Source organism: Phalacrocorax carbo, chromosome 19 (assembly GCF_963921805.1).
Source record: "Phalacrocorax carbo chromosome 19, bPhaCar2.1, whole genome shotgun sequence".
NCBI lineage: Eukaryota > Metazoa > Chordata > Aves > Suliformes > Phalacrocoracidae > Phalacrocorax > Phalacrocorax carbo.
The window spans coordinates 9,625,369-9,639,378 of NC_087531.1; the positions used below are offsets into that span (position 1 = coordinate 9,625,369).

Sequence of the window (14,010 nt, forward strand, 5' to 3'; positions counted from 1 at the left end):
CCCTGCCCAGTCAGAAATCCTACATACTGTGGAAGGGGATAGAGTCCCTGTAGTGCACACAAAAAGTATACTGGGCAAAACAGTCTGGGTTCTTCCTGCCTCCGGCAAAGGCAAAGCCATTCGTGGGATTGCTTTTGCTCGAGGACCTGGGTGCACTTGGTGGGTGATGCGGGAGGATGGAGAAGTCCGATGTGTGCCTCAAGGGGATTTGATTTTGGGTGAAAACAGTCAATGAACTGCATGGCACAATGTGAACTGCTATATAATAGTGTGTGTCACCTCTGTGTTGTATCAATGATATCAGAGTACAAGCCTCCCAACCCATGGAAGATCAACTATGAAACAAGCCGTGCAGCAGTGATGGAACGATGACTGACTCGGTATGCAGCAACCCAACGCCACACACCATCTCTCCCACCCGGAAAGACTGATACAACAGATGGAGCCCAGAGTCATGGACTGGATGAACTCAATGGACATTTTAATGGACATTTTACAGGGAAGGTCCATGAACTAAGGGAATGATGTCTGTGTATTATGTTAAAGGCTGGGAAGGGGAGGGGTGGTGGTTGGTATGGTTGTATTGCATCATATGGGACCTGGGCCTGGTGTAAATGGTATGGAATAAGGGGTGGAGAATGTGCTGGTTTTGGCTGAGAAGGGGTTAATTCTCCTCACTGTGGGGGTCGGCTACCTTTCCAGCTTCCCGCGCTCTGCCGCGTGGCGGGGGGGGCTGGGAGGGGCGGGGCCATGGTGGGGGCGGCTGACCCCGACTGGCCAATGGCAGGTTCATTCCATACCATGTGACACCATGACGAATATATTGAGGGGGGGCAGTGGCAGCGCGGGGGCGGCGCGGCGTTGGGTCGGCGAGCGGCTGCGGCGCGTGTGGTTTGTTCCGGTTCGTTCCCCCTCTCCCCTCCCTTCCCCCCCCTCCCCCGGGGCTTTGCGCCTCTCGTTTATCTCCTTTACATTGCATTTCTACTGTTGTTTCTTTTAATTTTAATTATTAAACTGTTCTTATCCCAACCCACGAGCGTTACCCTTCTGATTCTCTCCCCCATCTACCGGTGGGGAGTGAGCGAGCGACTGTGTGGGGCTGAGCTGCCGCTAAACCACGACAGTCTCACTCGTACAACACAGACACTCGGTCACACAAAAGGGCCCCTTACGCTTCTCACTCTCACCACACAATATATCAATTAGAACAATAGTCACACTCATGTGTAGCATAAATCGTAAACCATTAACCGTTTGCCACAGGTCCACACCTCTCAGCATAAATTAAATCATAATATGCGGTACCGGATTTATACAACTGATGACAATAATTATGGCAATACTGTATACCACTCCCGCCACCACGGCTAGGAGGACCCAGGACTGGACCTAGGATACCATTGGTCAGGGTACAGAACTTACCCTGCCACCACCTTATAGGGACTCAAACCCCAAACCCCAGCTTTCCAGGGGCGAGCACCAATGCTCTTTACCTCACGTAGGACGTCTCCTCATGACTTACAGGTATCCCCTTACTTAATTATAACATACCTGGTCTGCCAGTGATGGTCCTTGTCTGTCCCCATGGTGATCTGGGGGAGTGGGAGAGTCCTCCCGAGAAATCTCGGGGGCACCCAGAGGAGTCCCATCCTCAGCAGGTCCCGCAGCCGGACAGAGAAGGTCCCATCTGGGGTGCCAGATTGAGGCGCGGAAACAAACTCTACAACTCACAGAGAGTTATAAAGCAGGTATGTTTATTGCAGCGCTGGGCGCAAGGGGGATCGCTCCTCCTAACTTGCACACCGCAAGTCATGATGGACAAAGCTTATATTGCTCAGTTATATACATATGTCCTTGAGTGCATTCTTGCCTGAGGCCCCTTACAGCAGTGGCAGTCATGAGGCTGTTGCACGTTTGTCCTGGGTGCTTCTGAGTGGAACCTCAGGGATCATGGGGTGGTTTCCAGACAGGAGTTTGGTAGTTCTGCAGTGTCCTTATAACTTTGTTTAGGCACTTCTTGTCCTGAAGCCCCTCTGACTCCCCCAAAGCAACAAGTTTCAGTCATCATGCAGGCTGTTCCTGTTATCTTACAGCCCAAGGCTACCTCATTATCCTGGCTAAGTTTTGGCTCCGGGCCCCAACATTTGTTGAGCTACACTAGATTGCATTAGTAACGTTTAACTATTTATTCCCTGAATCAGCTGCTCCCAGTAGACCCCCTTGGGGTCCCAGTGGCCCTGACATACCCCACCACCACTGCTCCCACTAAAGCCAATACTAGTCCTAGTGACCCCAGGTACTACCCATACTGGTTCCAGTGAACCCAGTATGCACCTAATTGGGGGTCCCTATGATGCCAGTGGTCACCTCTGAGTCCCAGTCACCCAGTACCTACTCAAGAGGAGGTCCCAGTCACCCCAGTACCCCCCCACTGCTCCCAGTGACCCAAACACCCACCTAAGCAGGGGGTCCCTGTGATCCCAGTAGTCACCCCAGCGTCCCAGTGCCCACCACCAGGAGCCCCGGCGACCCCCACACCCCGAGGCACCCCAGCCCCGCCCCGGGGTCCCGGAGCCCCCCAGTGCTGCGGGGTGCGGCCCCCACGCGGGCTCGGCTCGGAGCATCCCCCCGCCCCCTCGGTGCGGGAGGCGGCGGCCCCGCGGGGGACAGAGCCGGCCGCGGAGGGGGAGCACCGGGATGGCGGGGCCGGGCAGCGCCGCAGCCGCAGCCCCGCCCCGCCCCGTCCCGTCCGGTCTCGGGCGCTGCGGGCCGGCGGCGCAGCATGGCGGAGCGCCCGGCGGTAGCAGCGGGAGCGGCGGGGCTGCCGCTGCGGGCGCGGCTCAGCTTCGCGGCCGGGCACTTCCTGAACGACCTGTGCGCCTCGCTGTGGTTCACCTACCTGCTGCTCTACCTGCACGCCGTGCTGGGCTACGGCCACCGCCTGGCCGGCGCCCTGCTGCTGGCCGGGCAGGCGGCCGACGGGCTCTGCACGCCCCTCGTCGGCCTCGAGGCCGACCGCGCCGCCGGCTGCGGCCGCTACGGGCGGAGGAAGTCCTGGCACCTCGCCGGTGGGTGCTGGGGGGGCGTGGGGGGGCTTGGCTGGGGTGCTCTGCGTCGGGGGTGAGCGCTGGGTGGATGCCCTGGGTGGAGAGTGACGGCCCCGGGGGAGCCTTTTGGGATGCCCTGGGTGACGATGGGTGGCCCCGGGGGAGCCTTCTGGGGTGCCCTGGGTGGACAGAGGTGTCCCCGGGGGAGGCTTTCAGGATCACTCTGAGTGGGGGGGGACACCAAGGGTGCCTTTCCAGGGTGCCCTGGGTGACAATGGGTGTTCCCGGGGAGCCTTTTGGGATGCCCTGGGTGGACAGAGATGGCCCTGGGGGAGCCTTTCAGGGGTACCCTGCCCTGAGTTGGGGGCACCAAGGGTGCCTTTCCAGGGTGCCTGGGGTGAAAATGGGTGACCCCGGGGGAGCCCTTCCGAGGTGGGGATCAGCCCCAGGGAAGCCTTCCTGGAGCCCCCTGCCTGGAGGGGGGGAACAGCCCCCGTGGCAGTGAGGTGGGGACTGGGTCCCCCCAGCTGGAAAGGGGCAGCCCCAGGGGTGAGCAGAATTGGGTGCCCTGGGGTGGAAGGGATCAGCCCCGCCATGGAAGGGGGCTGCCCCGGGAAGGCTTTCCTGGGCACCTCTGTGGGGGTCCTGGGGAGGGTGAACCAGTGCCAGGCAGTATCAGGGCTGGGGTGGCAGTGCCCTGGGTGCGGGGAGATGGGCCTGGGGTGCCCTGTGTGGAGGGGGCAGACCGGGAGGTGTCTTTCTGGGGTGCCCCATGTGGAGGGGACAGCAGGGTGCTCTGGGATGCCTTTGGCATGGATGGCTGAACCCAGATGGGGAAGGGGCACCACAGTGTCCCTGTCCTGCCTGGGCACTGTCCCGTGCCACGGTGGTGGGGGCTGCCCAGGTGCTCACAGCCCAGGGCTCCCTGCTGTCCCTGTGGGGCAGCAGGGGACTGCAGGGTGTCGCTACGCGGGGGTGGCATCGAGTCGGGGTGAGAGCTGTGTGCTTAGCTGGTTGATGCTACAGCAAAAACGAGACCAACAGCAAAATCTGGGCTTTCCCAGGAGCCCGGGGGTTTACCTGGGACTTGCCTGTGGCAGGCAGCTCTTGGTTGCCCCCATGGGTCACCCTGGGGCACGGGGCCCTTGACCATGCCAAGGCTGGGCACCCCACGTGCTGCGTTTGCGGCTGGTGCCTGGTGAGTAAGGGCCCTGTGGGGATGTGGAGGAGGCACCAGCTTGATGTGAATTATTAGCAGGTGCTTGTGTTGCATCATGCCCTGGGGTCAAAAAAGTGCAATGAAGTGCAGGAGCTGGTACAATGAAGTGCAGGCTCTGTCGGGGACAGCGTGACCTGGAGAAGGGTCCTTGGTGCTGTGACCTTCACAGGAGCCTGCCCCGTGAATGGGGCAGTTAGCATGAAGAAACATCCATTGACAGCCAGCGATAAAGACCCTCGATGCTTCCTCCCGGTAACGGCATGGTAACGCCCGAGTGCCAGCTTGCCTGGAGTGGACCCACTCGGAGAGAGGACGGTTGTAGTGTGGGTGCTCTTATCTTCATCCTGAATTTATGTCGGCCAACCACTTCATGCAACCAAACGACAGCCTGATAAGGTGCCTGATCTCCCCAGAGTTTTGCTTGGTGAGTCAGGGAGGGTTTGGTGGGGGCAGCTTCACCCCCTGCTGCGGTGTCAGCTAGATCTGTGCCCTAGATTTAGGGAAGTGGCTGGAGCTGTGCTTCACCCCCTCCCCGGGCAGGTCCGCTCCAGCTGGGTGCTGTGTAGCATGCACCAAAGGGTAAGTCCTCTTGCCACAGGGGCTGCAGCTGCCCCGGCCATGGGGAGCAGAGCACCCTGCCCGGCCCTCCCTGCTTCAGTAGCACAGGTGGAGGCTGGAGGCACAGATGGAGGCTGTTTTTCCCTGGCTGGAGCGTGGGTTATTCCTATAAGGTGGGGGCTACCCTGCTGACCCCCTGGCTGGCCATGGTGAGTCAGGCTGGCAAACCTGTTGGAGCTGGCTGTGCTGGTACCTCTCTCGGCTCACTCGGTCACGCTGTGGCAGAGATGCTTCACGTGGGAGCGGGATGGCTCCTCTGGTGGCAACTCGTGCTCAGATCAGAGGAAACGCAGTGAAACCGCAGCCTGGGGCGGCAGGGAGGAGAGATACCATGAGTTGCTATCGGTGGCATCTCCCCACTGCGGCACTGGGCTGCCAGTGCCGGCAGTCCTGGGTGGCTTGCCCGCACACCGGCCTGCCTGCTCGATGGCTTTTTTTAGGGGACAGCTTGCTTCTGCAACAGGGTGGGAAGGATGAGCAGCTGTTTGCTGCCTGTCTGAGCCAGTCTGGCAGCGCTGTACCAAACTCCCTGCCTGGAGCACCTGTGCCACGCAGCACATGATCCTACCCCACAGGGCCAGGTGAGAGCCTGGACCTCTGCTGCCTGCCTGGGGATGCTGCAGGGATGGGCAGGGTGGCCTTGGGGGGCTCCCACGGCCCTGCCTGGGAGAGCAGGTGGTCCCCAGGACCCCTGTGGCTCACAGGGAAGCCACGTTTGCTTGGGCAGACCCAGGGATATGCGGGTGTTGGGCTGCAGCTCACAGCCCTGTGCCAGAGGAGCATGGCTCCGTGGGGGTGGCCTTGGTGATGGGCACTGCCTGTCCCTGGGGGCCACGAGGAGGAGGGAGTGACAGGAGTCTCTTGCACATGTGATGGCAGCGATGGTTCATGGGTGGGTGCAGCTCCTGCCCCAGTGCTCCACTGGGGACGCGGGCAAGTCCCTCACAGCCCTTGGGGAACTGCAAAGCCTGACCCTGCAGGACCCTGGGCCTGGGCAGGGGGAAGAGCCTCCCTGATCCTCCAGACGGGGCTTGGTGAAAACCAACAGCCCCTGTAACAGGGAACAAAGGAGGTCTGGTCTGGTTTGAATCTTCTTGGACCCTTCCCATCCCGGTGGCTTGTCTGGGGCAGAGACACCATGGTGTGTCCAAGTCCCCTGTCCTCATGGGAGCTCCTGGAGCTCCAGAGCTGGCTGCGAGTTGGTGCAGGGCAGCACCCAGCACCCTGCCAGGGTCCTTGCTCAGGATGGATCTGAGCTGAGCTGGGCTGGGATTATTGCTGCCTGCCCTCTGTGCAGGGAGAACCGCTTTGCCCCAGCCCTGCAGCAGCTGGGGTGGCTGTGCCACACGGAAGTGATGGGGAGAAGTCGTTCATTAAGAGGATCTTGCAAAGTTCCCAGGAGAGAGGACCTTGGGGACCTGGCAAAGCAGCTGCGGGTCCCCCTCAACTATAGGGACAGGTTCCCATAGCTCTTGGGCAGCGCCTGGTGAAGCTGGGGACATACAGGACAGGGGACGTGGCTGTGTCCACATCAGCACCTGGGCCTCAGGAGCAGTGGAGCATCTCAGCACATTTGCTCCGTAACCTTGTGAGAGGGGGAGGAAGAAGCCAGCCTGTCCCTGCCTGCTCCACGCAGGCGTCCCCACGCTGTCATGCTGCAGCAGAGGGAGGAGCCTGGCTCTGCTGTCCCTGCCTCAGCCAGGACCTTCCCATGGCTCAGAGCCCAGTGTGTGGGGCAGATCTGCTCTTGTCCTCCCCCATCGCACTGGAGGTATCTCTGGCCATCGCTCTGCAGGTGACTTCTGCAAGCATGGAGGGAGTGCAGTTCCCTTTGCCAGCCCCACAGGAGAAGGGACAAGGGGACAGATGGGCTGGCCCTGCGCCCGCGGGACAGCCCGGAGCGCTCCTGGCCCTCAGGGTGCCTTATCATGCTTGGGCAGGTGGTAGGGCAGCATGTGTCCTTGGGGCTGGGTATCTGCAGGCTGGAGAAGGGATAGAAGCCCTTGGTGGCTGCGTGTCCTGACAGTGTGAGGGTCTGTCCTCTGGCGTTTTGAGGGGGACATAGTGGGTGTGAGATGGTGCTGCACTTTGTGGGGGGAACTTAACTGGGGAAAAGTCTGCTGACAAGTGTGTGTCCGTCTGTCTCACTGCTGGGTACAAGAGGGAAGGATGTGACCCTGTGCAGGACGGGGTGAGGGGGTGGTCTGGGGCTCCATGTGTCTCACCTGGCTGGGGGAAGGGGCCCACCTCCCTCCCCAGCCCTGTGGGGTAGGACCTGTCCTAGCAGAGGGCTGGTTTTGTCTGTCTGTCTGTGTTTGAGCTGGCTGGGACTGTTGGGGTCCCAGGGAAACAGGGCTTGCAGCCTCTCACCACTCCACTCTCTTCCCAGGCACCACCTGCGTCCTTGTGTCCTTTCCCTTCATCTTCAACCCCTGCCTGGGTTGCAAGGAGAACGTGCCACAGTGGGCAGCCTTCATCTACTACCTCCCCTTCATCATCATCTTCCAATTCGGCTGGGCAGCCACACAGATCTCCCACCTGTCCCTCATCCCCGAGCTGGTGACCAGCGACCATGAGAAGGTGGAGCTCACAGCTTTCAGGTGAGCACACCCAGACCTAGGTGTCCCCTGAATGTGGGGGCGCAGCCCTGCCTGTGCTGGGTCCCATCACCTGTAAGACAAGAGGTCCTCTGGGTGCCGTGGGCCTGATGTCCCATGTGCCATGGCACACTTGAGCCCTCAGTACAGCAGGACCTGGGCCGTGTGGGTGTCCTGCAGGATGTGTCCAAGTGACACTGGTCCTCTGGGTTGGTGGCCCAAACTCTTTGGTGCCAGGAGGGAACGTCCTGATGCCAGGGATGTTGGTGACACAGCCTGTGGGGCACTTTTCCTTCGGGACCAGATGGTGATGCTTACAGGGGAGGAACAGACCCCCCCCTGCCGGATGCCCCCAGGAGAGCAGGGCATGGCCCTGTGCGGCCATCCCATAGGTAGTGATGGCCCCGGGGCCAGGCTGGGCAGCGCGTGCAGCTCTGTGTGCAGAGCCTGACTCAGTGCCACTTATCTGGCAGGATCAGGCTGTGGGAAGGAGCGTTTATCAGATGGAGCAGGGCTTGGTTATCTGCCCCAGTGGGAGGAAGTTCCCCTTCTGGCAGGCGAGTGGGGACTGCAGTGTGGCCAGGCAGGGAGGGTGTGGGGCAGTGCTGGGGTAACCCTGGGGCCAAGGGGTCCAGCTCTGGAGGCACCAGGTTGGGCAGCTTGGGGCATCCTTGGGGCAGAGGTGAGCTGTGACTGGAGGGTGGACAGGCTGACCCAGAGGGATCTTGGCTTCCTCCCAGTTGTGCCCTGAGGCTTGGATTGAGCATGCTGGGAGGTACACGAGTAAGGCTGATGCCTGGCCAGATGCTGCGTGCTCTTGGAGGTGTCACCTCAGCCATGACCCTAGGGTGCAAAGTTGGCTGTAGCATGCCTGGCTTGGAGGGCAGCCTTGGGTTGAGGTGTCCTCACCAATCCTGGAGCTGTGCTTGTCTCTCTGCATCACCCTGTGGTGCTGTTTCCCCCTAGGTATGCCTTTACTGTCATGGCCAATATCACTGTGTATGGCCTGGCCTGGCTCCTGCTGAACTTCCAGGTGGACCAGCCTGACCGCACAGAGCACCTAGGCATCCAGGATGTCCCAATATTTCAGGTACGTGGCAGGGCTCAGTCTGGGGTCCTCTCTTCTCTGGGTGGGACATGGATGAGTGGGGGAGGTACTGGAGGGAGCAAAATAGCAGTGCCCTGAAATCTCACCTACAGCACTGGGCAGTGTCCCCACTGAGCTCTCCCTGGGTTTTTGGGAACTCCTCTTTATCCACCAGGCTGCTGGGGGGTTGATGATGGGCAGGCAAAGGGCACCCCCTGCTATGCTCACCCCCTCTGCCTCACCCAGAACCTGTCCCTCATTGTGGTGGGGCTGGGGGCTGTGTTCTCCCTCATCTTCCACCTGGGCACCAAAGAGAAGCCGTACCCGCCAGGCTCACTGCCTCAGCTGGAGGAGACCACACCCCTGCTGCAGAAGGAGCCTATGAGCCCCCCACACCCACTGCTGATCTGGAAAGACTGGCTGCTGGAGCCTGCCTTCTACCAGGTACGGCTGCAGGCAGAGCTTGCGGCACCTGTCCTGGGTTGCTGACCTGCCTGGGTGCTGTGGGCATCCTCTGGCAGTGGGATGTGCCCCTGGTGCGGGTGGAGAGATGGGCTGTACTGGGCACCCACCTACCACATCAGGGGAGCTGCCCCCTTCTCAGTGGGAATCTGTGCCATGACAGGGTTGGGCATGGAAGGTGCCGGCCTTCCCTACCTCCAGTTTGCACAGGTGGAGCAGTGCTGCCCTGTCTCTGTCCCCTCACAGGTTGCGGTGCTCTACATGTCCACCCGGCTCATCATCAACCTGTCCCAGACCTACATTGCCATGTACCTGACAAACTCACTGCTGCTGCCCAAGGTGAGTGCAGGGCAGGTCCCAGCCCACATGTCAAGGTCGTGTGGGTAGGGGTTCTGTGCTCTTGATCCAGAGCTCATCTCCCTGTCCTTGCCTCTTGCAGAAATACATCGCCACCATCCCCCTGGTGATGTACATCAGTGGATTCCTCTCCTCCTTCCTTATGAAGCCTGTGAATAAGTGGATAGGTCGAAATGTGAGTCCTGGGGGCCTGCTGAGGTTTGAGTTAGACCCAAGGAGAGGCCCAGGGGCCAGATCCTGACTGCACAAGTGAGCAGAGCAGTCAACACACCTGAGCCTGGCCGGAGAGCAGGGACCCCTCTTTCATCCTCTACAGACAACCCCCTGCTACAGTGTGGGCCCTGCTGGGACAGTGTGGGTGGTGGGCAGTGTGAGGGGGCATGGGCCTATCCTGCATATCTCTGAGGTTGGGGAAAGAGATGCTGGTCCAGAGTCAGCCTGTCCTGTCCAGCCCTGACTGGGCTGGGAGAGCCCCATGGTGCCCACAAGAGGCAGAAGGAGGGTTTGGCTGAGCCACCCTTGGCAGGCGTGGGGTGTGGGGGTCTGCAGTGCCAGCAGGAGGAGACTGCCCCTCCAGTGCCTCCCCCTCCGCACTGCAGCAAGCACCATTCCCCAGTAAGCCCCCACCTCTCCTACTAGTTGGGTGTCCCCATGCCCTACACAGGCACCCTGTCTACAGCTCTGCTGGGGGCTTGGCTCTTAGGCTGTGGCCAATGCTGTAGAACAGCCTGAACCACTGCAAGACTCTTGCTGTTTGGGGGATCCTTGTTTAAAATCAGCTGGGAGAGAGCCAGGGCTGCCCCCCATGCCCTCCCCACTCACCCCTGCCTTGCTGGGTGTCAGCCGAGCTGGGGTCTGAGCTCTCCCTTCTCCTTCTGTCCTCACGCTGGCCTGGAGCAGCTGACCTACTTTGTGGGCATCCTGATGATCTTGGCCTTTGCCTCCTGGGTGACCCTGGCTAGGCATATGGGAGCGGAGATCTATGGGGCGGCCGTGCTGCTTGGGGCTGGCTCTGCTACTATCCTGGTCACCTCCCTCTCCATGACAGCAGACCTCATCGGCACCAACACGGTATGTCTGCTCCTCCTGGCCAGGATGGACAGGGGTGTCACAGCGGGGCTTGGAGCCTGCAGGGTGGGGTGGTCGCTGGTGCATGATTGGGGGGATGATTGGATCAGGGGGACGGAGACTCCTGTGAGGGGCTCTGCTGTGAGGGTGCGGGGAGCCCTGTCCCCTGTGCCTGGGCTCTGCTGTAATATGGGCTCTGCCCATGAGAGGGCACAAGGCTCTCGCTGCTGGCACCCGCTGGGCTGCGTGGCGGGGCTGGCCTCAGCACAGCGGCCAATGAGGTTTCCTCTCCCCTTGCAGCACAGCGGGGCGTTCGTATACGGGGCCATGAGCTTCACAGACAAGATGGCCAACGGCCTGGCTGTGATGGCGATCCAGAACCTGCACCCGTGCCCGTAAGCATCCCTGCGGGGTGCAAACCCTCCCAGTGGTAGCTCCCACCACATCACCTGGGGGTCAGGCAGCAAATATCCCTGGTTTATAGTGAGAGACGGGTGAAAACCAGCTCTGATTTGTCTTAAATCCTTCCTCAACTTCTCTTCTGGCCCTAGACAAGGGCTGTATCTATGGGATGCATAAAGGGGCTGGGGATCTCAGTGTCCAGGGTGCTGCCCTCTGTCCTTGCCCTGCACCTTTCCCTTACATCCCAGTGTGAACCGGTCCTGACACTGAGGACATGGGACTGCTGTCAGCAGCCCTGGGACACTTGGGCAGCAATGGGCCGGGCTCCAGTCCTTGCCACAATAAGCCACATCCCTGGCCTTTCCCTGAAGGACTGAGCTCTGCTGCCCTGCCTGCATCAGCTTCTATCACTGGGTGATGGTGTTGGTCACCGGAGGCATTGCCATCGCTGCTATCGCCTCTCTGTGCTGCATCATGGTCTGGCCCATCCGTGTCCGCTACCGTGAGTGGGGCTGGGAGCACCAGGGAGGGGCAGGCATGTGGCCGGGGGCACTGGGAGCCCCATGTCCTGTGCCAGCCTGGGCTAAAGCAAAAGTGTCTTTCCAGATGGCCCCAGCTGCGGGGAGGCGGCGGGAGCCCTGTCCCAGCAAGAGGTGCCATGGCAGGGTGGGCTGCAGGGATGATCACAGGGATGCTTGCGGCTCTGTCCATGGGGGGGCCCTCATGGTAGGAACACAGGGCAGGGCCATTGTCCCGCTTCTGCTGCTCCTGGCCCTGGAACGGGGGGCTGCACCTGCTTGCTGTGCCCTCCTGGAGGGCAGGATCCACCCCTGCCTGGCCCTGCAGTGGCTGTGCTGACCCTGGCACCCCGTGGGTCACTGAGGGGTGGCAGAGGCTGCTTCACATGCTGGTAGCCAAATATGGGGGCAGGGGTTGGGGATGGGGTGCCCCTCGCCTGGCCGGGGACACAGGCACCCGTGCTCAGTGCCAACTCAACAGCTGCCTCTCTGCCCAGCTGGGTGCTTGCGTCTTGCTCTGGGGCGAGGACAGACCTCCCCACGCTGCCTTGGGGATGTGCTAGGGTCCCTCGTGCCAGTGGCAGGAGAGTCCGGAAGGTCCAGGCCAGCACATGGTAGGTCACCCCCGCAGCTGCAATGGCTCCTAACCTGTCCCTTCCCTCCCATCCCCACAGATGCTGTCTGCCTGCAGGGACTGAGCAGAGCAGGGACCCCCTACGGCGGGACGGAGAGCATGGAGGGAAGGATCCAGAGTGGCACAGTGAACTGAGCAGGGCCCGTGTCCTTGGCCACTGTGGCATCCACGCTGCTGAGCTCTGCCTGGAGGGACCCCCACGGCAGGGGATGGCACTGGGGCAGAGGCACTGGGCTCAGGGGGCTGTTGGCCCCTGCCCTGTCTCACTGTCACCTTGCACTGGACTCGTGTTTCCCACACACACCCCCGTGCCCTGCCCAGGCACTCATGAAGGATGTCACCCTGTGCTTGCACAAGTATAACACTAGAAGGTCCTGGGCTGGGCACCCAGCCCTGGGTTTTAACCTGCATTTGTAAGGTCAGTATGTACAAATGGCACTTTTTAAAGGAGGAGAAAAAGGAGAGAAAAAAAACCCCAAACCAATAAAGCACCTCTAACCGTGGATAAACGCCCTTGGTGTCTTGCCTGGGCCCTTCCCCACTTGGGCAGGGCCCTCAGGGCCTGGGCTCTGCTCCTGGCAGTTGGGGACCCCCGTGGCTGGGGGGGGGGCAGGAGCAGGGTAGGCGGTTTGGGGTGTGCACAGGGCTCTTAGGGTTTTGACCCAACGGTGCTCCTCCTTTATTCCTCCACGGAGAAGGAACGCTCCAACACGGCAGAAATGGCGGGGAGGCCCGCAAGATGGCCACCCTCAACAACGATGGCGGCTGCGCCCGCAAACAAAATGGCTGCCGCGCAGCAGCGCTGGAGCCTAATGATTGGTTCCTGTGCGGGTGTCCCGCCTCCTGGGGCAGAGCAACCAAGGGGGGGCTCTCCTTGCCTCAGCGGGGTCTGTTCCGCGGAACCCGTGGGCTCCCCGGCCTGGGCCTGCTCGGTGCCGCCGAGGGGCTGTGGGGCCAGGCCGCTCCCGGCCCCGGAGGCTCCGGCCGCTCCCCCCACCCCCCGCCCCCGCTGAAGTGAAACCGGGAGCCCTGGGCAAAGGCCAGGCTGCCGCAGCTGCGGGTGCGACCCCGGCCGCTGTCCTGGAGCCGTCCCAGCGCAGCGCGGGGTCTCCCGGTGCCTGCTCCCGAGGGGACGGGGCCGATGCCGCAGCCGCCTGGGTGCGCGTTATCACCCGTTTGCCATAAGCCCTTGGCTGAGGGGAAATGAGGAGCGAGGCGCCTTCCCCCTGCCCCTCCGGAGCAGGAGGGGTCTACACCCGGGTGACGGCCGGGGGACCCTGAGTGTCACCCGGAGACAAAGGGGCTGTGGGCCAGGACACCGGAGCCAGGTGGGTGCCACTGTGTGGCGGCACCTTCCTTAGCCCCTTGGGTGGGCCAGAGCTGAGAAACGAGGCCACCCCAACCTGGCAGGCTGGGGGGCGATGGGGACTGCGGAGGGCCCTGTGCAGCCCTGGGAGCGCTCTGCTTGCCTCGGGGCCCTGGCTGGTGCCCCCTGGGCCAGGCTGGGGATGGCGCTGGCACCCCAGGGTGCAGCCAGCCCCATGGAGCGGCATACCTCAGCTCTGCCTCGCCGGGGGGTTGTGGTGCCACCCTAAGCCCCCTGCCCTGCCTGCCCACCCGGCAGTGAGCTGGGGTCAGACTGAGGGGACCGAGGGAGGTGGGCTCTGTGTGTGTGTGTGTGTGTGTGTGTGTGCCCATGCATGGCATGTCTGCTCAGGCACAGGTGTGCACTGCAGGTGGGTAAGAGCTGCCACAGATGCGTGAGCATGGGCCTGCACGTGTGTGGGGTGTGGGTAGGGGGAGTGTATGTCCTGTGTGCTTGCACACGTGTGCACCCAGCATGGGCCTCTGTGTGCTGGGCACGTGGGCAGGGGGAGCGCAGACACAGGGCTGTGAGGGGCTGGATCCCCTGCTGGGTCCTGGGGGAACAGGACTGGGTCCTGGGGGGGCGGAGCTGGGGTGTGGGACTGCAGAGCCCCACGCTGTGCTGTCAGCCCGTGC

General features: G+C 61.8%; 1 protein-coding gene across 5 annotated transcripts; it reads left to right on the forward strand.

Annotated features, from left to right (window-relative positions):
• The first annotated feature begins 2,695 nt into the window (after positions 1–2,695).
• MFSD12 (major facilitator superfamily domain containing 12) lies at positions 2,696–12,512 on the forward strand. 5 transcript variants are annotated; one of them, XM_064469274.1, is made up of 10 exons: positions 2,708–3,068; positions 7,274–7,484; positions 8,448–8,571; positions 8,815–9,012; positions 9,277–9,369; positions 9,470–9,562; positions 10,288–10,458; positions 10,756–10,850; positions 11,229–11,359; positions 12,050–12,274. In XM_064469274.1, the coding sequence occupies exons 1-10, from the start codon at positions 2,783–2,785 to the stop codon at positions 12,142–12,144; spliced, it is 1,497 nt and encodes a 498-aa protein (XP_064325344.1). In that variant the 5' UTR covers positions 2,708–2,782; the 3' UTR covers positions 12,145–12,274. The 5 variants fall into 5 exon arrangements, with proteins under 5 accessions (XP_064325345.1, XP_064325343.1, XP_064325347.1 ...); XM_064469273.1 differs by lacking the exon at positions 11,229–11,359 and having other exon boundaries at positions 2,701–3,068; positions 12,050–12,512; XM_064469276.1 differs by lacking the exon at positions 10,288–10,458 and having other exon boundaries at positions 2,703–3,068.
• The last annotated feature ends 1,498 nt before the right edge of the window (positions 12,513–14,010 follow it).